Source organism: Pinus tabuliformis, chromosome 7, assembly GCF_031772625.1.
Source record: "Pinus tabuliformis cultivar Carrire ecotype Pingquan chromosome 7, CPIR1, whole genome shotgun sequence".
Lineage (NCBI taxonomy): Eukaryota > Viridiplantae > Streptophyta > Pinopsida > Pinales > Pinaceae > Pinus > Pinus tabuliformis.
Genome location: NC_142293.1, coordinates 781,042,535 through 781,067,863, shown reverse-complemented (window position 1 = coordinate 781,067,863; position 25,329 = coordinate 781,042,535). Strand labels below are relative to the sequence as shown.

General features: G+C 39.4%; 1 protein-coding gene across 4 annotated transcripts in view; it reads left to right on the top strand.

The window, feature by feature from the left end:
- The window catches only part of LOC149249904 (phytochrome), a 313,914-nt gene that overhangs the window by 214,260 nt on the left and 74,325 nt on the right, over positions 1-25,329 (top strand). Inside the window, exon 4 of one of the 4 annotated variants that reach the window (XM_089458824.1) lies at positions 3,344-3,793. The exons of the other annotated variants lie outside the window; for them this stretch is intronic. Within the exon in view, the coding sequence (XP_089314950.1) occupies positions 3,344-3,512 (169 nt within the window). The 3' untranslated portion in view covers positions 3,513-3,793. Of the gene's footprint in view, positions 1-3,343; positions 3,794-25,329 lie in introns of those variants that run through there. 4 annotated transcript variants of the gene reach the window in all.

Genomic DNA, 25,329 nt, shown 5'->3' with positions numbered 1-25,329 from the left:
GAGATCCTATGGGATCGATTTCTGAGCAATCACATTATCAATTCTAGATTCTCCCATAGGATAGTTGATAGCCAGATTCGCCTGCATGTCGGCGGTACGATTATTTTCTCTAAGAATATGCTTGAAGGTGACTTCACCTAGAAACTGCAAATTTTTTCCCACCCTTTTTGTTATTTGTCTCAGGGCCTTGTTCTTGGGGCTCCAGCCTTGCCTGGGTTGGACTTAGAAGCACCATCAAACAGTAAGCAGGGCCTATTTAAATTTTTTGTCCATGTTTTGAACTCCTCTTTTTTAATTCTGATTTTCCAATTCTGCATGCTATTAGGAGATTTGCTGAAGTGAATTTTTTGTTGCTTGCTCATCGCGAATTCAACCTAGACTCTTTCCTCATGCTGCATGTGTTTGACATCTATTGCTTTAACTCCTTTAGAGTTGATGAATTCTGATGACATGCTCCAAGTTTTAGCCAGGATTGTTTTGGAATTTGGGGTGTGATCTTTAAAGATCCTTTGGTTTCTTGCTAACCAGATTTGCCAACACATAAATGAGGGCAAACTCAACCAATATCTTTTTATTGTTTCTTTATTTTTGAAGGAATATGGATATTTTTTTCCCTAGGTTGATAAAAGTTCATGTAAAGTCATTGAAAGAAGGATACCAACCTCCAAGGGTCTAACAAGCCCTTTCTAGTACGTCCTAGCAAAGGGGCATCCCATAAAAAGATGCTGAATATTTTCTTCACTTCCTTGACACATTGCACTACGAGATGGGCCTTCATATCCTTTCTTTTTAAGATTATCAGTAGTCAGTATTTTACCTTTGAGCAACATCCACATGAAAACTTTGATTTTTGGCAATGTTTCAATTTTCCATGCCTCCCTCCAGTAATCCCAGTCTCGATTTCCATGCTGATGTAAAGTAGCTTTCTTGATTTGACAGAGTAATCCCCTCCATCAGGATCCCATCAAAGAGAATCTTTTGAGTCTAGACTTAGTGGAGCGGCCCCCTTAAGATGTGTGATTAGGGACTTCCACTGAGAGACAAGGCCGAGAGGGAGGTTGAGAATCTGCCAATCTCCCCATTCTCCTTCTCTCCAAAGAGATATGTCATCCAGAGTAATGATTCCTTTTGATTTCATCCATCTTCTCAGATCCTGAAGACTTTCTTGGTAGGCTATAGCCTGAATTCCCATTATTCTATCCTTCACATTTTTATGAGTTTACCATTTCTAGGGATCTTAGAAGAGTTTTCTTTGATGAGGGAAACATTTTTTTTAATCAGAGTCCAGAACTGGGAGCAGGGCCTGATTGGATAACCTTTTCTCAATAAGAGGGTTCTATTGTGGTTCATGTATTTTGCTTCCAGAATTTGCTTCGACCAGTTGCTCTCTCCTGTTATAAATCTCCAGGTTATTTTTGCTCCTAGAGCCAAGTTCATTATCCCTGGGAGTCTTATTGCAAACCCACCTTTCTCATACGACAGAGTTACTTCATCCCATTTTACCAGGTTATGCTTCTTTGTCTCCACCTTACCTCCTTGCCATAGGAACCCCCTGGTTACTAGCTCAATTTGTTTGTGTATACTTGTCGGGGCTAGAGTTGTTGTGTACTGGTAAATTGGGAGAGCTGTGAGTAGGGCCTTTATTAGTACCACCCTACTTGCAATATTGAGCCAGATCATACCCCAATTCTACACTTTTTGTTTCATTTTCTCAATGTAGTTATTCCATATTTCGGCCTTCAAATTTTCTTTTGAGATTGGGAGTCCAAGATATTGGAAATGGCTCCATTTGAGCAGATGAGATAGGGATTGATGCACCCTCAGAGTGAGGCTCCGCATGATCCATCGCGAACCAGTCAAGGGCAGAGCCTCGGGAGCCGAAGGAACAGGTCGCGCTTAGAGTTTGAAGAGACAACGCGAGAGGAGAGCGCGCGCTGCAGTGGAGTCACTAAAACTTTTTTATGTGATGTTTTAGACCATGAAACTTGTGGGAGTTGTTGAATGCTCTTGAAATGCAACAAAAGCAACAAGTTTTGGGCAAGACAAAGTTTCTCTAACAAAGCTTGTGAAGACAAAAGAAACAAACAAACTTGGTGAAAGCAAAAGCAACCATCAAACTTTCTCGTGTAGATTGGTGCCTACAAAGCAGCAGAGGGAATTGGTGTCCCATGTAGGCTAGTGCGTACAAGATCTTAAATATTAAGAAGTTTTTAGGTTTTCTCTCGTAATTGTTTCCATGTATATCTTATGTTACTTGTTCAGTTTATGAGATTGGTGTTTTATGATGTTTGAATGGAATTAAGTAAGTAAAAATTTTCATTATACTGATTTACCCCCTCTTAGTATAATAGTGAATTCCAACACTTTCTTCATGACCCTTTTTGGATGATTTTTCGGAAGTTAACCAAAGTGATAAAAAATACATCTAATGCTAACATCTAATCGACAAGTTAAATCCTTAGCACTATTCCTAGGTAATGGAAGTGACACAATGGAAAACCATACCAACTAATAATTGAAGCAGCGGAGATATCATATAGCACATTTGAGGTCGAGGGCATGGAAACTAATATATCATTGTATGTGAATGACTGATGAGGACAGGGATGCAACTGATGAATGGAGAATAGCAGGTCGAGGCTGATGTGCAGGAATCTCATCAAAGCAGTAACAAATAACACCCATATGAGTGTGTCTCTAAGGGAAGGGAAACTCTTCTTATAGTCATTAGTCATAGGTTTTGCTTTTTGAGTTGTCGTCATAAGGAATTCCCAAAGGTCATGGTAAGACAATTTGCTCCACTCTTTGTTTTCGAGCAGGAAAATTTTTCCCTTTTAACTGATGAGATTTTGGCATTATAAAATTATTAATATTGACCATTCTTTTTATAATATCAAAAAAATGTTTAAAGTTTAAACCCTTAGAATTACTTCATTTTTTTTCAAATTTGCCTCCTCAAGCTATTGATTCATCAATTTCATACAACCTCAACCCTCATTCAATTTAATGAAGTTGAGCTGCCAATGTACCATACAATCATACGAGTTTCCATTGCTGATCTTTGGAGCTGTCATTTGTAGCTGCTAGCTGTCGTCCGTATGACTTTCGAGATTATCCATATGAGTTTTGAGACGCCATCTGTATGAGTTTCAACCTGCTGTTTGTTTTTGCGTGCTGCTAGATTTTGTATGGATTTCTTGGGAAGTCAAATTAGATTTTGAAGCCACTGATTTATTTTTGCAGCTATTGATTTTTGTACATCATTATTTTGACCGTTGTACATGTCTCTGTGATATTTGTATGATTTCTTAAAAAAATAATTAAACTTCCATCTGCTGTACAGACTTTGTTGTATGAAGAGAGCCTTGAAGATCATTCAAGAACCCACTCTCTTTCCTTCAGATAAAGATATAGGTTTGGCATGCAATGCTCTTTTCCAAGCACTTGATCTCTATGACACAACTCTTAGTGATTTGGAAGAGGAGGATTCAATAAAAAGCCCACTTCGATGAAAGTTGTGATAGCAAGGAGATCGAAAGTCTTGAAACCTTTCTTCATTTTGGAGGACACATGGAAAAAAATATTCTTTTACTTTGATGGTGATCCCATGTATGACACATAAATTCATGGTTTAGAGATTGCAGAGTTTTGGCCACATGAGCAACCAAGTTATTCCATGGATCACAAGAAGTCATATCAACTCATAAATCAAGTGTATATATAAGTGAAGAAAGGGGATTTTCACATTTCAGATACAACAGATAATTTCTAGCATTGAATATCTTTGATTCATGGCTCTCAATTGTATGAAGATCCATTTGACAGGATGGGTCAAGAGCTTGTAGTAGTGGGCAAGCTACAACATTTTCAATCTCATATGTACTTCATGAGTTTGCAACCTCATATGCCAAGGTAGCCAACTGTAAGTTGTGGGTTTCCATATGTTTTTAGTTTCTATCAATTTTCTCACCATATGTTCATATGACTAGATGCAGTGAGGAGCAACAACTATTTTCTTGTAGGTTACAGTTGCAGCTGCCATCAAATCCCCTTTTGCTCCAAGATTTGATGAGTAACATCAATGACTAGTGGAATGCCAGCATTAGGACTAGTGATTACATTCACGTTGTTGACCTTTGGATTGAAGAAGATGGCATTTCTTTGATCTTCTTCTGCATGATGAGGATTCCACCCACAGATTGGGTCCAAGCCATGAAGGAAGTTCCAACATATGCTTATTATAGGTTGGATGTTTTGTTGTTTTGGTTTGTGACCAAACACAAAGTTAAAAATCATGGAAATGATGAATTCATTTGCTGGTTACATTGGTTATATGATTTTACATATATTCGATTTCTTAAACTAGATTAGGATATGATGAATAAGCTGTCTGTTATGAGCATTAGATTAGTTTAGATGTTTTGCATTCTATTGCAATTTCCTTTCTTAGGCATAGTTTGTATGATTTCATTTCATTGAACATTGTCATTTCCTTTTCTTAAGATAATGTACAATTCAGTTTGATTTCCTTCTCTCTAAGAAGGAGATAAAACCTCATTTCCTATTCCCTCCCAAGTATTTAATGCAAAATATGGTGAGATTGTTTCAAGCATATAGGTGTGGAGATTTTGGGGTTCTCAAGAAGAGCACATGGTCCACAGTTGGAGCTAGTTGTTACCTCTTGGGATGTGCCTTATGATTTTCAATGGACAACGCCATTGTAAGTCCAATGAGATGCAAAGCCCAAAGCCCTATAGGCCGTATGATGATTCTCGGCCATGCCTTGTCCCTTTAGTTTGTGTTTTCAAGTCTTTTTGTTGTAGATAGTACTGTGACACATGGTTTAGGGGAGCCATTGGTTTTATAAGTGATTTTACTACGTAGGGCTTGTTTAGCCCATGTTAAGAGTTTGCCTTGTGAAAAATTGGTGACCCAATTCCTACTGCAACAAATTGATGATATTTCTCCTATTTGTTAAATTCCTTTAAACAAATTACTTACATTTTTTCACAACAAATATTGAAATACATACACTGCAGCCTACACAAAATAAATACTGCGGAAGCTAAATACAACACTAGAGAGAAATAAATACACACACATTTACACAATTGTTTTTGGATAATGTCCCTGCTAAAACACAACTTGGGAAAATTGGTGCAACAATTGAGTGTTTTATTATTATGCAGTAGTTTTTGAGTGCAAATCGTTAGATGCCCAAATTGGCAATCTGATATAAAGAATAAACTGGCAAAGAGTTAGTGAGAAAAATATCACACTATTTTTGGAGATCCGATAGTGATCAGGCTTTAGAAGGCTAGCCCCATGTTGCCTCTGTGTCAACCTGTGCAGATCTATGTCACAATCTCTGGGCTCTGTGTCACCTCCTCCTCTAATCTCCCGCTGTCTAGAAGTTCGACCCTCTGGCCCTCCGGTCTCACACCTCGGCTTCTGGCACTAGATCTCGGCTCTCTCAACTGAATTTCGAACTCCCTCTAAAGCTCTGCGCTGCCTGTGCGTGGCACTGCGTTGCCTCTCTGAACCTCTATATGCCTTCTTTGCCTTGCACTCTCTAGATCTGGAAAACTCTCCTCAGACTACTATCCTTGTTCCTCATTGCAAGCAGATCACTTGATCTCTCTCTGGCAACTCAACACTGCTGCTTTTGAGAAATTCGATCTCTTGATCTCTCTCAATCGATGTGTTCTCTAAGAGCCCATCAAGCTCCCTCTTATAATCTCTCGTTTGAACACCAATGACCAAGATTTCAACATAATCAAAGGCTAAGATTAACTGGGAGTTGATCCTCGTCTTCTTCTAGAAGATTCACACCAGATTTAATTAATACCCTTTAATTAACCAAATTTCCTAAGTTTAGACTTAGGGAACCATTTAAAAAAGTTAATTATTTTAATTAAATCATCTCTAGGTGGAATTTTCCCAAACGATTTTTGGGTATTGGAGAATGCACATGTCTTAGCCTCTCTGCAAAATCTCGAGGCTAGAGCACATTCGATGCTACAAAAATCAACACTCCCTCTTAGCGAGGAATGTGCTCTAGTGCTGCAACCCACTGAAGCATCACTCTATCTCTGCACCATCTCCTGCTGCGCTGCTGATGTCTGGCTGTTGCTGCCCACCAACCACTGCGCAACTCTGATTGCTGCATCCGTGTTGCTGTTGGCCCTATTGAACTGCTGCCAACACTGCATCTGCACTGCAACCTTCTCCATCTGCTGCTACTGCAACTGCAACAACTACAACAGAAAAGCATCCAAAATACTGAACCAACTGTGGTCAGTATGATGCATTCGTCGTCTGAGTTCTGACTGCTGCTAGCCTTTATGCTATCACTGAAGCCTCTACATTGGTGCTGACTCTGTATTGTGCCAACTGCATCGCTGCCAAATCTGGTTTGTGCTGCTCAGTCTCCGACTTGCTACTAGCTACTGCATCTGTCACTCTGGCACCTCACTGCACCAACTGCCACTGGTCCATCCTGCTACTACATGTGTTGGGCTCCTGTAGCAAGGTACTGATTCATGAGGTGGACCTCCTCAGGAATCCTGCCCCAACCTGTAGCTCTCTGGGGCTACAACCCCAGATCACCCCATCTCACCCCTGGAGGTAACTCGACGCAAGGTTACTTGGGAGTGGGAGCGAAAACGGGGAGCAAGAGTAGGCGAGACAATTTCAGAAGCTTCCAGTTTGGGAACAATTTCGGGAGCATTATATATATATATATATTTTGATGCATATATGTCAACAAAAGCATGTATCATGATGAATTAGATATAAAAAACATAAAAAACATAGATTGAACCATATAACAACAATCATCTAGAAGTTATAATCTTCATCAACCACATCCACTATTAACATAGTAACATACAACATATTGAGTCTCATGATTCATCAATCTTAAAGTTTCAAGCTTTCAAAATTCAATATGTAACATTTATCATCATTGATCACCAAAGTTGTACTTGTAAGCTAAGTGTAACCATTACAACAAATAATATCTAACATGAAATGAAATGTTATAAAATGAAATGAAATGAAACAAATTTCAACTTTCACGAAGCATCATATTCATAATTCATTACTAATGAGTTATAATTGCCAATTTCAAACTTTAAACTTAAATTGTCATATATTGTTTACAAAAAATATCATAATAAATATGAAAGAGTCAATAGTTATAAAAACTACTAGAAACTAGAAAAGACAAGTAAATCTATTATCTATTGCTAATGCTTGGGCCTCTTGCCGCCACGAGAAATGTCTAATTTTTTAGTCTTGTTGGAAAATCAGGATCTTTGTCATTAATATCACCCTCTAAGCATTAATATCCAGAGGTATCTTTGTCATTACCTCTGGATCTGTATAGGGATCTTTGTCATTAATATCACCCTCTAAGCATTAATATCCAGAGGTATCTTCGTCATTACCTTTGGATCTGTATAGGGGTCTTTGTCATTAATATCACCCTCTAAGCATTAACATAAGATAGAAAAAGCATAGCATGTCAAGTCAAGATTTTGTTTGAGTGATGCGTACATTTTTAGGAGGGTCATGATAGAGGAGTTCGACAACCAATGTCACTAACATCAAGGTACATAGAGGGATTGGTGCTCTTGATTAAATACGAGTTCCATACCCTAATACATGACAAAATCCAATGGAAACATTGCAATCCCCCCAATCTTGAAATCTTGAAAAACTGATAAGTCTGCTAGATTTTGAATAAAATTTAAAATTCTACTTTCTCCATATGAAATCCAATGAGGTCGGAACCACTCTCAAACATCCTGAGTCATTTCATGGTGTTGACCACTACGTGTCAACTACCCATAGTAGTACACCCCCTTTTCTCGCAAAAGGGATAGCGCTTGATCGACGTCTCCGTGCCATTCGACTGTCGTCATTAGCCCGATCATGTTATGTTGTATACCCAGTCTGCATGTGTAAATTGTAAATAAACTTAGCAGATATAAGTCATGTATGTAAATTGCCTAGGTGGACCTAATTTTCTAGTGATAATCTAGGTTCTGGAAGGTTTTTTGTCTTACCGATCCATGATTGGCAGAGTTTTCCTTCAGCCTAACCCCAAAGCCGGAATGAATTTTGTCATTAAAATCTTAGGGGAATCCTAGTGTGTTGATCTGCTAGATTATGTTTGTGTCGCAGAATTGGGTGGTTTATGAGGGTCTACATCAAATGGGTTTCCCCCTTGAGATGTAAAATTGTAAAAGTCATGATGTAAAGTGTCTTGAGGGTTAGAAAATGTTTTAATCCCCTCATAAGTCCCAAGTCCTATGTCCTAGGTGATTTTTCCAAAGAGTTCGAGGATCCAAAAATAAAAATTAAAAAATTAAAGAAATTAAAAAATAATAATAATAAAAAGATACAGATAATAAAAAATAAATTTTAAAAATATTAAAAAATTTAAAATAGATAAAAATAATAATAAAATAATTAAAAAAATTAAAAAATTAAAAAAATAATTAAAAAATAAAAAATAAAATAAAATAAAATTTAAAAAATAATTTTTTTTTTTGAAAAAATAAAATAATAATAATAATATGTCAAAGTTTTGAGTAAATAAATGCAAGATTTTATTTTTTTAATATATTAAAATGCATTTAAAAATTCGACGGATGAGATTTAAAGGGATTTTGATCCTCATCGACGGTCGAGATCATTTTGACATGGATCACTCGAACTAGCCGTTGGGAATTTTTCCTTTAAATAGGGTGTTAGGGGTCATTTGAGATCAGATTTGATCTGAGAGTCTGGTGCTAAAGAAAGCTCTCTTGTAGTCATTTTTGTGCAATAAAGAAAGACCTTGGGGTTAAAAATATTGCTGGTGTTACTCTTCTGGAAATGCTGTAAGATCTTTTGTTTTACTGCATAATTTTATTTTCAGTCATCGATAATAGCTTGATGAAGATTGATTTAGGCACAGGTATTTTGTTTGATCTCTGGGGTTTGAATGATAGTTAAGATTCTGAAATATAATGGTAGGTATCTCCATTTGATTTGGATTTCACTATCGTTTTTCCCCTCTATGTTAATGGTTGATTTTACGCTGTGCAGGAAATCTTAGTTTTGAGTTTACTGGGCGTTAGGGGAAGTTCTCGGCTGAACCAGCGTACTCCCGAATTGTGTTTTTTGAAAGAGCCCAGCCAGTTCTTGATCCCGGGCTTATCATTTGAAATTTTTTATGAATGCATGAAGGGTTTTCTGAAGTATCTCACATTAAGTTTAAAATTCTGAAAATATTTCTGTGGATTATTGATAAATCTGGCTGCTTAGAGTTGTTAATCTGTAAATACTGTAATTATTTCGCTGGTTTTAGGGTTTAGAGTTTTGTTTCTTGCACGTTTTACTTCTGGGTTTTCTGTTTTTGCCATTGCAGGTTGGAGGTACAGATTTTGAAAATTTTTCAGGCTTTGCATTAGACAAATTTGAAGCAGGGTGATTTAAAATTTACTGGAGAATTTGGAGGGTTTTTTGATCCATCTTTCTGCCGCTGCCTGGGGTTTTATTTTACAGGAAAATTTTCGAAATTTTTTAAAAGAAAAAATCAGGCTGCGGGATTGCTTCCTCACCTCCATGCAGCCTTTTCGATTGGCACAGTTTCTCCCCACTGCCAATCTCATCACTGCAGTTTTCTAACTCCTTGACCTGTAGTAGCAGCTTTCGTGGAGCCCATCTCCTCCACGCAGCTAAGTTTTCCATCTTCCATCCTCATCAAGACTTGCATTTTCACGCAGCCCCTTCTCCCCTCGTTCCAGTTCTGCTGCATTTAACTATTCAACCCCGCATCCCTCCAAACCTTAAGCATTCTGCTCTTCAGCAAATCCACGCGGCAGAAACTCGTTCACCCTTCACGCAGTATCCATTTTTCTTCATGCGACTGAGCCATCCACGCAGTCATCCCTATGTTAGCGTCCAGGTTTCTCTGCACCTGCATGTTGCCTCTTTGCTGCGTTTACCAGTGAACACCTACGCCTTCACGCTGCTCTCCCTCATCCGTCCTGCGTACCATCACCTGCAAAAAACGTGCCCACTGCCTCATCCGCAGCTCCCTGCTCCTCACTGTGTCCTGCGCTGTCAAGAAACGTTGTCGTTGTCCAATGCTTTTCACCATCCCACGCTGCCAGAACTGCACTCAAATCCGCTTCGGCTCCCTCGCTCTCCCTCGTCTGTCCTGCACGTCAAACTTGCAAATAAAAATGCCTTTCGATTTTTTGGTTAGGTTTCCTTTTTGTTTTTACACGTGTTTATGTATTTAGATTTTAAGTTGGCATATATTTGATTTCAGTTTAGGATTAGAATTTTTTTTTTCTTTGGTTACGTTTTGGTTTCAAATTTATTTCATTTTAGTTTAGCTTCATTTTAATTCCAAACTCAGAAATATAAAAAAAAAAAATAAATAAAAAAAAGAAATTCGATTTCTTTGTATATTAGATGCTATTAGGTGGTAGTTCTTTTTAGCGTAGCTCTTTTTTAGGTTTTAAGTTTTGTTTAGTTTTAGATTTCTTTAATTTAGATATTAATTTTCATTTTGTTTATTTAAGTTATATGTATATTTAACTTAGGACTTTATATCACTGTTTTACGAAATGGCCGAACCGAAACGGAAACGGCCGTTTCGTTCCGTTTCAATAGCCCCCAGCTTGACCCGGCCCATGACCCGGCTCGGTTGACCGGGTCAGCTATGACTCGGCCGAGTCAGCCAATGACTCGGCCGAGTCATAGCTGACCCGGTCAACCCGGCCGGGTCCCATCATGACTCGGCCGTTTCACTCATAACCGGCTGGGGCAGCGTATTACCAAAAAAAAATCAATTTTCACTTAACATTTGGCAGTTTAGAGAGATTTATGCTTATGCTAAACATGACTTTAATGATTTAATCTCAATGATGAAAGCAACATCTTCTTAGGATTCCATTATACCAGTCATGACTCATGACTAACTATGCAGTAAGCATCAAGCTGCCTTGACACATGGGCTAGAGAATGGTAGACCTCAAGAAAAGAGGATTATTGAGATGGGAAACTTCAGCTTTGAGGTTGAACTAGTGCTTGTGTTTGAATTTATACAACCACTTGTTAATCATGGATTAGTGATATGCAAGAAAGGACGTGACTTCTTGGTTTCTATTGTAGAATCTTAAGGAATTGGAGAAATTAAACTCCGTCAATGTCAAATTGGCATTTCTAATCGTGCAAGCATAATTTCTACCCTAAAAAATTATTGGATGCACATTAAGTCTCCTCATTTAGTCGCTGTTACGTCTTCCAGCAAAATTAAGATCAAAGTGTATTTGATGATTGAGGTAGGATGGTAGCAAATATGCTTAGAAGTTACCTGTTCTTTGTATTAAAGATGACATGGGCAATGTAAAAATAACTATGACAGACTACAGTTGACTATGTATGTATTTACTATTGCAGACTACAGTTCACTGTATTTACTATTGCCATTGGGTACACCGTCCCATTTTGATATAATGGATTGGTTCATGAGCTTACTTTGATCATATGTTGTCTTCCATGTATATTATAATGTTGTGTGTTTGGAAACTTGAATGAAAATCTTTAAAATTATGTTTAAAATATTTAAAATTATGTTTTTTTGTAAAAAAAATAAATATTTAATGTATTTTTTACAACGACCGAGTCATTGAAATCGAGCCGGCCGAGTCATTACCGAGTCCGAGTCCGAGTCGATCCTCGGCCGAGTCCGAATCCGAGTCCGAGTTGTAAAACACTGCTTTATATGTAAAATAAAAAATTTCATAAAAAACAAAAAGGTTAAAAAGGGTTTGTTTATTTTTAGGATTTATTTAGATTTAAATTTTTTAAAGTTTGATTTTAAACAATAAAAAAAAATCAATAAAAAATAAAAAAATTCATAAAAAGTTAAAAAGTTCCTTTTTTATTTTTATTAGACTTTAGTTTAGATTAGATTTTATTTCTATTTAGGATTTTAGTTTTAGGCTTAACAAAAAATTGAAAAATCATTTTGGTATCTTTTTGTGGTATTTATGTTCCATTTTTCTATAGCTAAATGCACTTAAATGTTTATTTACAAGTTGGCTATATGAAAGTGGTAGCTGGTCAGCGTTTAAATTTTATGATCATTTAAAGCATTTAATTTTTCTTGAAGTTTAATTGCTGGTTCATCGTTGAGGCGTTCTGCATTTGTTGAATATCTTACATCGTTTGGGTTATTTGATGATAAATAATTGTTTTACATGGTTTATACTTCTGCAACATTTAATAAATAATCATTTAATCATTAACTCCATAAGGCACTAGTACATTAATTTCTAAATCAATCAAGTGCTAAATCGCCTTGTTCTGTCTCCCAACTCAACTGGTTCACATTTGGTCTTCATTCATCCCATAGGGTCTACCCCCCTCAGCCACGAGAGACTGCTTAAACGGAGAGATCGGGGATCAGGGCAATAGCCCCTGGTCTGAGCGTTGTCATGACCAGTGTTTTACAACTCGGACTCGGATTCGGACTCGGCCGAGGATCGACTCGGACTCGGACTCGGACTCGGTAATGACTCGGCCGGCTCGATTTCAATGACTCGGTCGTTGTAAAAAATACATTAAATATTTATTTTTTTTACAAAAAAACATAATTTTAAATATTTTAAACATAATTTTAAAGATTTTCATTCAAGTTTCCAAACACACAACATTATAATATACATGGAAGACAACATATGATCAAAGTAAGCTCATGAACCAATCCATTATATCAAAATGGGACGGTGTACCCAATGGCAATAGTAAATACATAGTCAACTGTAGTCTGCAATAGTAAATACATACATAGTCAACTGTAGTCTGTCATAGTTATTTTTACATTGCCCATGCCATCTTTAATACAAAGAACAGGTAACTTCTAAGCATATTTGCTACCATCCTACCTCAATCATCAAATACACTTTGATCTTAATTTTGCTGGAAGACGTAATAGCGACTAAATGAGGAGACTTAATGTGCATCCAATAATTTTTTAGGGTAGAAATTATGCTTGCACGATTAGAAATGCCAATTTGACATTGACGGAGTTTAATTTCTCCAATTCCTTAAGATTCTACAATAGAAACCAAGAAGTCACGTCCTTTCTTGCATATCACTAATCCATGATTAACAAGTGGTTGTATAAATTCAAACACAAGCACTAGTTCAACCTCAAAGCTGAAGTTTCCCATCTCAATAATCCTCTTTTCTTGAGGTCTACCATTCTCTAGCCCATGTGTCAAGGCAGCTTGATGCTTACTGCATAGTTAGTCATGAGTCATGACTGGTATAATGGAATCCTAAGAAGATGTTGCTTTCATCATTGAGATTAAATCATTAAAGTCATGTTTAGCATAAGCATAAATCTCTCTAAACTGCCAAATGTTAAGTGAAAATTGATTTTTTTTTGGTAATACGCTGCCCCAGCCGGTTATGAGTGAAACGGCCGAGTCATGATGGGACCCGGCCGGGTTGACCGGGTCAGCTATGACTCGGCCGAGTCATAGCTGACCCGGTCAACCGAGCCGGGTCATGGGCCGGGTCAAGCTGGGGGCTATTGAAACGGAACGAAACGGCCGTTTCCGTTTCGGTTCGGCCGTTTCGTAAAACAGTGGTCATGACAATCTGTGCGACAACACATGGTAATGTTAAAAATTTAAATAAAAGGATGAAAATGAAGATTAAGGAGAATGTCACTTTTACTTTAAGAATTTAACATTACCATGAATCACATATCAATACTAGGGCCATAGGCTTGATCATTAGGCTGCCCCACTCAAAACTTATTTGTTTCTTTGAAAAAGATTGCATTTGGAATATTACTTTTTTGCAAAAAAGACTAAATGCTCCTGAAAAACTCGGGAGCGTTTTTTTTTGCCGGGAGCGCACTCCCGAGTTGCTCTTGAGTCGCTCCCGCTTGGAGCGCGAATTGGGAGCGAGAGCGTGGGGGAGGGGGGGGCTGCCTTGCAACCGTGACTCGACAATAATGTCAAACTCTCCCTCTAGCCTGGAGGATAACTTTTCGATATCAACGGACGCAACATGCTGGTCCTACTTCTCCTCTCTCTCCTTTTGTTTGAGAGGACACTGAGTGCTGTAGTGGCCCAACTCATCACACCTGAAGCACTTGATCTTTGAAATGTCATTCTTTCTTCTGCATTGCTCCTGCTACCCCTTTGACGCAAGGGCCACGTCCTCCTCTTCCTTCACTCCCTTCGTCTCACTACTGCTGCTGCTGCCACTGATGTTGGCCTTCACCAGATCACACCTCATCTCCTCCTGCTATAGATCAGCCCACACACATTCCTAATTCGACAATTTTTCTCTGCCCAGGATACTCTGGACAAAAACTTGCCAATCTTCAGAAACATTGTTCAGCGCTAAGCGAACAAACTCTGTAGGTTGGGGCGCTAATCCTATTGAAGCTATCTTATCTCAGACATCCTGAAGTCTAGTAAGGAAAGGGTCTACACGCTCCCCTTTCTGCATCCTCGTGCATCTCAAATTCTCCTCCAAGTACATCTTCCGCTACTTGGAAGATCCTTCGTATAGCGTAGCTAATGCCTCCGGCCTCCCACATCTGCTGGGCAGTATCTTTGCCAGCTATGTGGGATCTCGAACTCCATCGAGAATGAACCTCTTAGCTCTTGCCATCTCCTTTTTGTACTTATTGAGCGGATCTACATGGACGGGTACAACTAGCATGCTATCGACATAAGTTTTGAGATCATGCTCATCTAGAAGGCAGGAAATCCTGGCCTTCCAGATTACATAGTTGGAGGCTTCGTCCAACCAATCTTGATCTCTCAACCCAGTTGATGCCATCTCTCTTGAAAAAATCGAATTGCTTCCTCTTCTCCTCTCCGTAGCTGCTACCCAGCTATTCGCACTCCCTTTTGGAGTGAGAAATCCCACACACAACTACTGCCGCTCTACTAGGAAAATTCGAACTTCTTGGCTAGAAGTCGTCTGAGGAAGGAATTCCCTCAGTATGTGCTCTCCTCTCCTTCTGACGCTATTCTGCCAGCAACTGCTGCAAATAACTGCGTCCCAGTTGAAGATCTACTCTGCAAGGAAAAATACGTTGTGCCTTTTTGCCTTTGGAAGCTCTGATATGGAAAATCGAATTTCTCTGTCGACTCACTCATAAAAAATCAATCTTTCCTCAAAATTGAACCTCCTTGGCCGAAGGACTGCGCTGCCTCTGGGGTTTTGAACTGCTGCGAAGGCAGAAATTCGAACCTCCTAACTTTCTGCTTTGAGCTCTCCGGCCTACGATCTGCGCTCCGATACCATGTGAAAAATCGGTGACTTGATTCCTACTGCAACAAACTAATGATATTTCTCTTATTTGTTAAATTCCTTTAAACAAATTACTTGCAGTTTTCTATAGCAAATATCGAAATACATACACTGCAACCTACACAAAAGAAATACTGCAGAAACTAAGTACAACACTGGAGAAAAATAAACACACACACATTTACATAGTTGTTTTTGGACAATGTCCCTAGAAAAACCCAACTTGGGAAAACTGGTGCAGCAGCTGAGGGTTTTATGCCCAAACTAGCAATCTGATACAGAGAATAAACTGGCAAAGAGTTAGTGGAAAAATCTCACACTGTTTCTAGAGATCTGGCACTAATTAGGCTCTGGAAGGCTAGCCCCATGCTGCCTCTACGCAAGCTCTGTGTCAACCTATGCAGATCTATGTCACAATCTCTGGTCTCTGCGTCACCTTCTCCTCTGATCTCTTGCTGTCTAGAAATTCAACCCTCTGGCACTCTGGTCTCACCCTGGCTTCTAGAACTAGATCTCGACTCTACCAGCTAAATTTTGAACTCGCTCTGAAGCTTTGTGCTGCCTTTGCGTGGCACTGCGCTGCCTCTCTGAACCTCTCTATGCCTTCTTTGCCTTGCACTCTCCGGATCTGGAAAACTCTCCTCCAGACTACTATCCCTGCCCCTCACTGCAAGAAGATCACTTGATCTCTCTTAGGCAACTTAGCGCTGCTACTCTTGAGAAATTCGATCTCTTGATCTCTCTCACTCGATGTGTTCTCCAAGTGCCCATCAAGCTCCTTCTTATAATCTCTCGTTGGAGCACCAACAGCCAAGATTAAAACATAATCAAAGGCTAAGATTAACTGGGAAGTGATCCTCGTCTTCTTCTAGAAAATTCACACCAGATTTAATTAATACCCTTTAATTAACCAAATTTCCTATGTTTAGACTTATGGAACCATTTAAAAAAGTTAATTATTTTAAGTAAATCATCTCTAGGTGGAATTTTCCCAAATGATTTTTGGGTATTGGAGAATGCATGTGTCTTAGCCTCTCTGCAAAATCTCGAGTTTAGAGCACATCCAATGCTACAGAAATCAACACGCCTATGTCCTTTTTCACATGGTCATGTGTCATAGAGTATGTATGCATCTCATTTGGTCGTGGTGTAGTATAATTTAGTTCTTCCACATGAAAACCTTACATTTCACAACATTCCATGTTTTATGGGGCATTGCATGGATGCCAAGGCATAGGTCTCCCAGGTGAAAAATGGAAGGGCTAAAAATGTTTAGCATAATGTATACTTGACATGCCATTTGGAAATTTTGGCAAATGGAGAATGCATCATGCAAGAATCTAAGGTGGTGGTACTCTCTCTCCTAGCCATATGGGGAGGGTGGTGGGTAAAAATGGCCAAAAGAAGGTCATTGCTTGACATGCATGGACAAACTTTACAATGAATTTGAAGTAAATCAGGCTATGGACAAAACCCAAATGCTAGAATCCATCAATCAAGCAAGGCATTACCCATGCAGGCAAAATATTACCTCGCTTCCAGCTCACATGTGGAAAGATTCAAGTGGGCCTAGAGGTAAGGTTCTAGGTCGAAATTGGCCAAGTGATAGCTCATGGAATTGTTGTGATGTGGCCTACCTTTTTCAATCAAAACATTGGACAAATATGGTAGCATGTTTCTCCATAAGGTAGCATTTAAAACTGGTCAAAATACATGCAAACACATGAGTCAAAGAAGGGTCGAACAAAATGTTGGAGCCACCTAAGCTAGTCGTTGGGCTACTATTCCTCTCATTTAGCTCGGTCAAGGTCAAATCAAGCTCAAATGTGGGAATGCAAGGTCCCAACATTGCCTCTAAGCCAAGTTGATTTTCTTATGGGTAAATTACTATGTTGCACGAAACTTCTAGGAACCCGGTGTTTCGGGACGTACCCATACCCGAAACTCCGAAACTCGACCATCATGTAATCATCTATGAGAGTTAATATAGACTTGGTTTTCCTTCTAATTTGTCATATATGAGTCTTATTCCCTTTTCTCTTGCAAGATAATGTGTTATTCACTTATATATATATATATATATATATATATATATATATATATATATATATATATATATATATATATATATATATGACATTTCGGCCGACGTTTCCATTTTTGGGAGGTAACATTTCTAAACATACCCATTTTGGAAACTCCAAAATGTTTCAGCGCTTTGTGCAACCTAGGTAAATTATTATTTTTTAATGTAGATTTTTTTTTTTTTGAAATGCCTCTCTAACATGTGGATGACAAGTGAAATAATATTATTTTGGGAGAGAGTCAAACTAACCATTCCAAGAAAAAATATACAAGGCTAGATCTTGCTCACATTAGTTGTTGTACTGTGAGATCATATGCCATTCAATAAAAAATATTTTCCAAAGTGCAAACAATTTTATGTGGGTTGATTATTCTATGTTTCTTCTTCTTAGCTTGCCACGATAATGTTTCATAGAATAGATAGAGGTATTCCAAGTTTCTACAAAGCAACTAGGTTGATCCACTGAGCGATAATGAATCATGCGGAAATGGATATTAGCACGCTAGACCTCATCTCGCCCTTTGTTGGTGCTAATAGGTAGTCAAACCCAATTGCTAGAAAAATCCTTATTGGGAGTTCCTTCAGCGAGGGTGAGATCCTATTTGGTGACATAGTTGGCCTAGTGGTTGGGGCATAGTTGCGGGGGAGCGCCCCCCCCCCCTCGAACCCGCTCCCGAATCGCGCTCCGGGCTGGAGCGGCTCGGGAGTGCGCTCCCAAAATCGCTCCCGGAAAAAAATTTGTGCTCCCTGCCATTTTTGGGAGCGTTGCAGGGAGCGATCGCTCCCTGAGCGATTTTTAACACCCGGGAGCGATCAGGGAGCAATTGCTTCCGATCGCTCCCGAGCATTAAAAAATCGCTGCGAGAGTGTTTCGACGGGCGCTGGGAGCGATCTGGCAGAAAAAAATTCCGCGGACGCCAAAAAAAATCGAATTTTAATTTTTTAATTTTTTTTTGTTTTAAAAGCCCAATGGGCCTTAAAAAATTTCATTATCACTCCATTGAGCAAGAGCAGAGGAGCGAGGAGCAAGAGCAGAGGAGCGAGGAGCAAGTGCTGAGGAGCGAGGAGCAAGTGCCGAGGAGCGAGGAGCAAGCCTGCAGAGGTAAGTAACTTAGTAATTTAGTTAGTTTAATTTAGTTAGGTAGTAATTTAGCTAATTTAATTTAGTTTATTGAGTTTAAAAATCATGAATTTAAATTAAATAAATTAATCCCAATAAATTAAATTAATTTGCAGATTCAAGAATCAAAACCCTACAAACATCAAACACCATGGACCTGGCTATATTTCTTGGCATTTTCCTCTTCCTGGTTCCTTTTATGGTTATTATGGTGCTGGAGAGTAGGAAACGGAGGGGCCAAACTGAAGAGGGGGATGAAGAAGCTGGAGAAAGTCAAATTGGTGAAAACCCCGGTGAGGAGGAGCTGGAGGAAGGTGAACATGACCCTCAAAAAACTAAACAAGACCAAACTCCATTGTGGAAATATGTTAACAGGGCTGAAACAGGGAGAGGGGGTGGAACCACTAAATTTCATTGCCCCCATTGCAACACTGATTACACAGGTTCATACACCCGTGCTGGAAGACACCTCTGCGGGAAAAGGCCATGGGATGGAGACAAACAAATAGAAATCAAAACTTGTATAGTGGTGTCAGCAGCGGATAGAGCCAAATACATAAGGGAAGAGGAGGAAGCCCAATACAGATAAAAAAAATCAAGGGGTTTCTTTGAACCAAGCTCACAATCACAAAGAACTCCTTCAGCATCCTCCCAAGGCAGTGGATATGTAGGCACAAGGTCATCATCTTTAAGGCGTAGAACCATATCAGATTTCCTTGATGAGGGGTGTAGGAATGATGTGGATTCAAAGGTTTACAGGTTTCTCTATGCATGTGGGATACCATTCAATGTTCTTCGCTCACCTTATTGGCACGAAATGGTTTCTGCCATAAATGATGCCCCTAAAGGATACAAGAGCCCTGGGTATGACAAGGCAAGAACCGTTGGCCTTGATCATGAAAAAGCAAAAATATCACATTCTTTGAATAGAATGACAAGTTCTTGGACTGACCATGGGGTGTCCATTGTATCTGATGGATGGACAAATGTAAAAGGCAAGCCATTGATAAGTGTTCTTGCTGTGTCTGTTAGTGGTCCCGTCTTTCTAACTGCACATGATTACTCAGACAAGTTCAAGACCGCCATCAACATTGCAGAAGCATTACTTGAAACAATTGAGCGTATTGGCCCATACAATGTCATCCAAGTCATCACTGATAATGCTCCTAATTGTAAGGCAGCGGGAGCAATTATTGAGGATAAATACCCCAACATATTTTGGTCTGGATGTTTGGTTCACACATTGAACCTTCTGTTGCATGATATTGTCAAGAACAAAAATGAACAATACCAATGGATTGGTGATTTGTACAAGAAAGGCAAACAAATGATAAAATTTATTACAAATCATAGCAATACCCATGGCCTTTTCCGCAGTCACTCGAGATTGGAGTTGTTGAAGATTGCGAAGACCAGATTTGGTAGCTATTACCTCACCTTCGGGCGTCTTTTGAAGGTAAGAGAGGCATTAGCTAGCATGGTATCAAGTCCACATTGGCAGGTATTAAAGGAAAGGGCTACAAATGCAGCTGACATGGGAGGTTTTGAAATGGTGGAGGAGGCCGCTCTTGATGGGCAGTTTTGGACAAGTGTGAGGCAGGTATTGGATTTCACCAAGCCAATTTATCACATGATTCAGTTTGCAGATACAGACAAACCAGTGATTGGCGAGGTGTATGAGCAAATGGATACCATGTTGGGGGAAATAAAAGATATTGTTCATAATAGAGATCCCAACTTGTACAAACTGATTCATGATTGTGTGTGTGAACGGTGGAATAGGCTTAATCTTCCACCACATTGCTTGGCGTATATCCTTACGCCAAAATACTACTCTACATCTTGGTTGGGCCAACCTGCACCAGGGGGTGGGGTTAGCACCAAACCCCATTTAGATCCAGAGGTAACTAAAGGATATTTGGAAGCATTAGAAAAGTTGGTACCTGACAGGGAGGAATGTGCAGCTGTGCACCTTGAAATAGGCAGATACTTCAGTGGCACTGGTTTGTATGGTAACTTCCATGCAATGGACGACAGAGATAGATTTGATACTCTCACATGGTGGGAAACATATGGCGGGCAGGGACTTTCGCCAAAATTGGAAAAAAAAGTTCTTTCATAGGTTGTAAATACTTCTTCTGTAGAGAGGTGTTGGAGCACCTACAGCTACATACATAATGTGAAAAGAAACATACTCAATGAAAAACGAGCAGAAAGCTTGGTTTATGTGCACTACAACTTCAGGTTGTTGAGTCATTACTGTGATTGGGCTTATGAGGATCCCACATATAAAATTTGGGACAATCACCCAGAGGATGACAATTTGGAGGATGGCATTGTACATATTGAAGAACTGGAAGATGAACTTGTAAGGGATGAAGATGAAGTAGCCATGCCACCTCCACCTCCACCTCCACCATCCAGTAGCAGTGCTCGAGGTCCGAGTCTTGTTCCTTTGCTGTCGCCACCTCCATCTACACCCTCTCGTGGAGGTTCTAGTTCTGGTCGTCGGTCTGTGCGGGAGACTCCTAGAAGACCACCTCGACCTGCTTATACTCCTAGAGACTCTCGTGGCAAGGGCCACATGTAGATTTACAGTTTACTTGTCTTTTCTAGTTTCTATTAGACTTTAGTTTTCATAACTGTTGAGTTTTGAGTCCTTGACTCTTGACTCTTGACTCTTTCATATCATAATGATATTTTTTGTAAACAATATATCACTGTGACAATGAAAATTTGAAGTTTGAAGTTGGGCCTTGGCAATTATAACTCATGGTAATGATTGTGAATTATGAATATGATGCTTTGTGAAAGACTAAAGTTGTTTCATTTCATTTCATTATTCATGTTTCATTTTATAAATTTATAACATTTCATATCATGTGAACAGTTAGAAGTTAGGACTTAGAAATATCTTAGATATTACTTCTTGTAATGGTTAAACTTAGCTTACAAGTACAACTTTGGTGATCAATGATGATAAATGTTATTGAATTTTCAATTTTGAAAGCTTGAAGTTGAAACTTTAAGATTGAATTTGATGAATCATGATTCATGAGACTCAATATGTTGTAGTTGTAATATGTATTTTACTAACTTGTGGACATGGTTGATGACGATTATAATTTCTAGATGATTGATGTGATATGGTTCAATGATCAATCTATGTTTTTTTATGTTTTTTATGTCTAATTCATCATTCTACATGTTTTTGTTGACATATATGTATCAAAAATTAAAAAATATAAAATATATATATATTTTTAAAAAATCGCTCCCGGATTCGCTCCCAAACCGGGAGCTTCTGAAAATGGTCGCTCCCGCTCCCGTTTTCGCTCCCGCTCCCCGCTCCCGCTCGCGCTCCCGCTCCCCACTCCCGCTCGCGCTCCCGCTCCCAAGCAACATGGGGTTGGGGACATTTCGAAGGAGAAAATATTTCTAGTGAGATTAGGGAGTTGGTACCACTATTTGTAGACTATAATTAGGTGCACTAGTCACCCTACTCCAATCCCATTCTCTAGTCCAATGTGCATAGTTAACGTAGGAGGAGTTGTGATTGCAATCTGACACTTTGGAAGGTAACATCAGGACGAAGGTAAGCCTCAATATAGAAACCATTCTAAAATTTTTATTAAAATCCTTTTATTTTTCCGTTTTATAAAAAGTAGAAATACAAAAATATAAGAAATTCTTAGTTTATGTTTGAAGTTTTATCGTACTAGTGAGTATACCTTGGGGTTTTCAGGGATTAGAATATTTTCATACCTTATATATTTCACCCTCTGTTTTTTTGCAATTATATTTTATATTTTACGAGGGTAGTAAAATTATTGTGTGAAAATTCCAAACTGGAATCCTATTGCAACAATTGAAAATTATTCTCCTAATTGTTAATTCTATTTAACAATTTATTTGTCGTTTGCTACAAATACTGAATAAATAACACTGCAATCTTCACAAATAAATACCGTGGAAGAAAATAAAACGCTGAAAGCTGAGAAATGCTAGCGCACATAAAAATAACACAAATATTTTTGGACAAAAATCCCTGGAAAAACCCAACTTGGGGAAACTAGTGTAGCAGATGAGGGTCTTAATATTATTCAACAGTGAAAAATCTAAGTACAATCTGGATGCCTGAAACTGGCAATCCACAATAAGAAAATCTGGGCAAAATATTAATGGGAATTTCCCTTATCCCACAGGCAATCTCTGACATGACTTCTCTTCAGAAAACTAGCTGTCCAAACCCCAGCGTGAGCCCTTCTGTGCTGTCTCCCACATGTGTGGCTCGAAATTGCCTCTACTGAAGTCATTCTGCCTCCAGCTATTGAGGAAATCGTCTCTTCGACCTTCTGAAACCTCTGCTCGGCCTCTGGAACTGAGAACGATTTTTCTCACTAGCAAATCAATCTGCCTTGCTGAAGTTACTGCGCAGAGCCTCTGCTCCACATCTCTGGGATAACTCGACCCTCTTGCTGTTGACTCTTCAGAGCTGGAAATCTTTCCTTCGGACTCACTATCCCTGCTCCTCTCACACTACTTCAATCTTTAGCTCTCCCTTCGGCAATTGATTGCTGCTACTTTGGAAATTAATCTGCTCAGAAATCGAACCTCTCAAGTGTATTCTCCATCACCACATCGACCTCCTCTTACAATTCTTTGTTTGAGCACCAACGACCAAGATTAAAACTTAATCGATGGTTAGGATCTTCTCTGGATTGATTTGTGTGAATTTCTAGATGATTCATGCCTTAACTTAATTATTACTGATTAATTAACCATATTCCTTAAGTTTAGACTTAGGAAATATTTAAAAACTGGTTAATAATCTAAAGTCATTTCTAGGCGGAATTTCCATAAACGATTTCTGGATTTTAGAGATCGCATGTATTCTGGCCTCTTGACCAAATTTTGTGGCTAGAACATGTTCGATGCTACAAAAAACTAACACTCCCTCTTTGCGAGGAATGTGTTCTAGTGCTACTGCACACCTTGTAGCAGCACCCTGTCTCTGCATCATCTTCTATCACACTGCTGATGTTTGGCCATACTGCCCACCAACTACTGCGCAAATCTGATATACGTTGCATCTATGCTTCTACTAACCTTGTTGAATTGATGCTAACACTGCATTTGCATTGCAACTCCCTCTCATCTGTTGTTGCTGCAACTAATAGGCATCCAAAATAGTGAATCAACTGTGATCAGTATAATGCATATGTCACCCGAATCTTTGACTGCTACTAGCCTCTGCACTGTCCACTGAAGACTCTGCGCTGTTGTTGACTTTGCACTGTGCCAACTGCACTGTTGCCAACTCTGCACTGCGTTCGGTAACATCTAACTGCTACTAGTCTCTGCAACTGTCACTCTGGCAATGACTGCATCAAATATCACTCATCCATCCTACTACTAAATACTATGGGCCCCCGTAGCAAGGTATTGATCTATGAGGTGGACTCCTCGAGGATCCTGCCCATTTGTAGCAATTTGGTGCTACAACAAAAAGTCACCCCATCTCACTCCTGGAGGTATATCAACAAAGATGGCGAAGCCTTCCTCCAACCTGGAGGAAACCCTATTGATCTCTGCTGAAGCTGCCTGTTGGTTCTGCTTCTCCTCCTTGTCCTTCTTCCTGAGAGGCCACTGGTTAATGTAGTGACCACTCTCACCACATCTGAAGCACTTGACGTACGAAAGGTCCTTCTTCTTCTTCTTCTGCTCCCCCTGCCCCTGATTGGGACCCTTAGATGCGAGGGCCACATTCTCCTCCTCCTTCACTTGCTTCGATCCACTGTTGCTGCCACTAATGGAGCTCTTCAATAGAGCTCGTCTCAACTCCTCCTGCTGTAAATCGGCCCACATCCTATCCCACCTTGGCAAGGTATCTCTACCCAAGATACTTTGGATGAATACCTGCCACTCCTATGAGACATTGTTGAGTGCCAATCACACTAGCTTCGTGGGTTGAGGCATCGCCCCAACAACTGGCAACTGGTTTCAGACCTCCTAAACCCTGGTGAGCAAGGGATCTATGCCTCCCCCTTTTGCATCCTGATGCATCTCAACTTCTCTTCTAAGTACATGTTCCACTGCTCGAAACTACCTTGGTATAGCGTGAGAGAGTCTCCCACATCTCTTTGGAAGTATCTTTGCTAGCTATATGTAAGACAATATGGTCCCAGACTCCATCTAGGATCAACCTCTTCGTTTGTGCTATCTCCTTTTTGTACTCTTTCAGCTGATCTGCAACCGTGGGAACTGCTACCATTACATCAATATAGCATTTCAGGCCATATTCATCTAGAATGAAGGACATCCTTGCCTTTTAGATGATATAGTTGGAAGCTCCATCCAATCTATCCTGATCACGAAGCCCAACAATGACCATCTCAACGATTTGTCGAAAACTTCCTTTCTTTCTGCTCAATTGTTGCTCTTCTATTCGCACTCCCTTTTGGAGTGAGAAGATCTGCTCACAACCACTGTTGATCTGGAAAGACAACTCGAACTTCTTGAGACTAGAAGTTCCCTGAGGAAAATTTTCATTGTGTGTGTGCTCCTCTCTTCCAGCCAACGTTGGCTCAGCTCTAGTGAACTATTGCAAAAACCATTGCGTCCAACTAGAGATCTACTCAATCGAAAAGTCTGAGCTACTCCCTCTGCCTCTGGAATGACTCGATCTAGTAGGGTTGAAGTTTTCTACCCCACTCAGAAAAATCAAACCTCCACAAGTAACTCGTTCTCCTGGCAAAATGACTGCGCT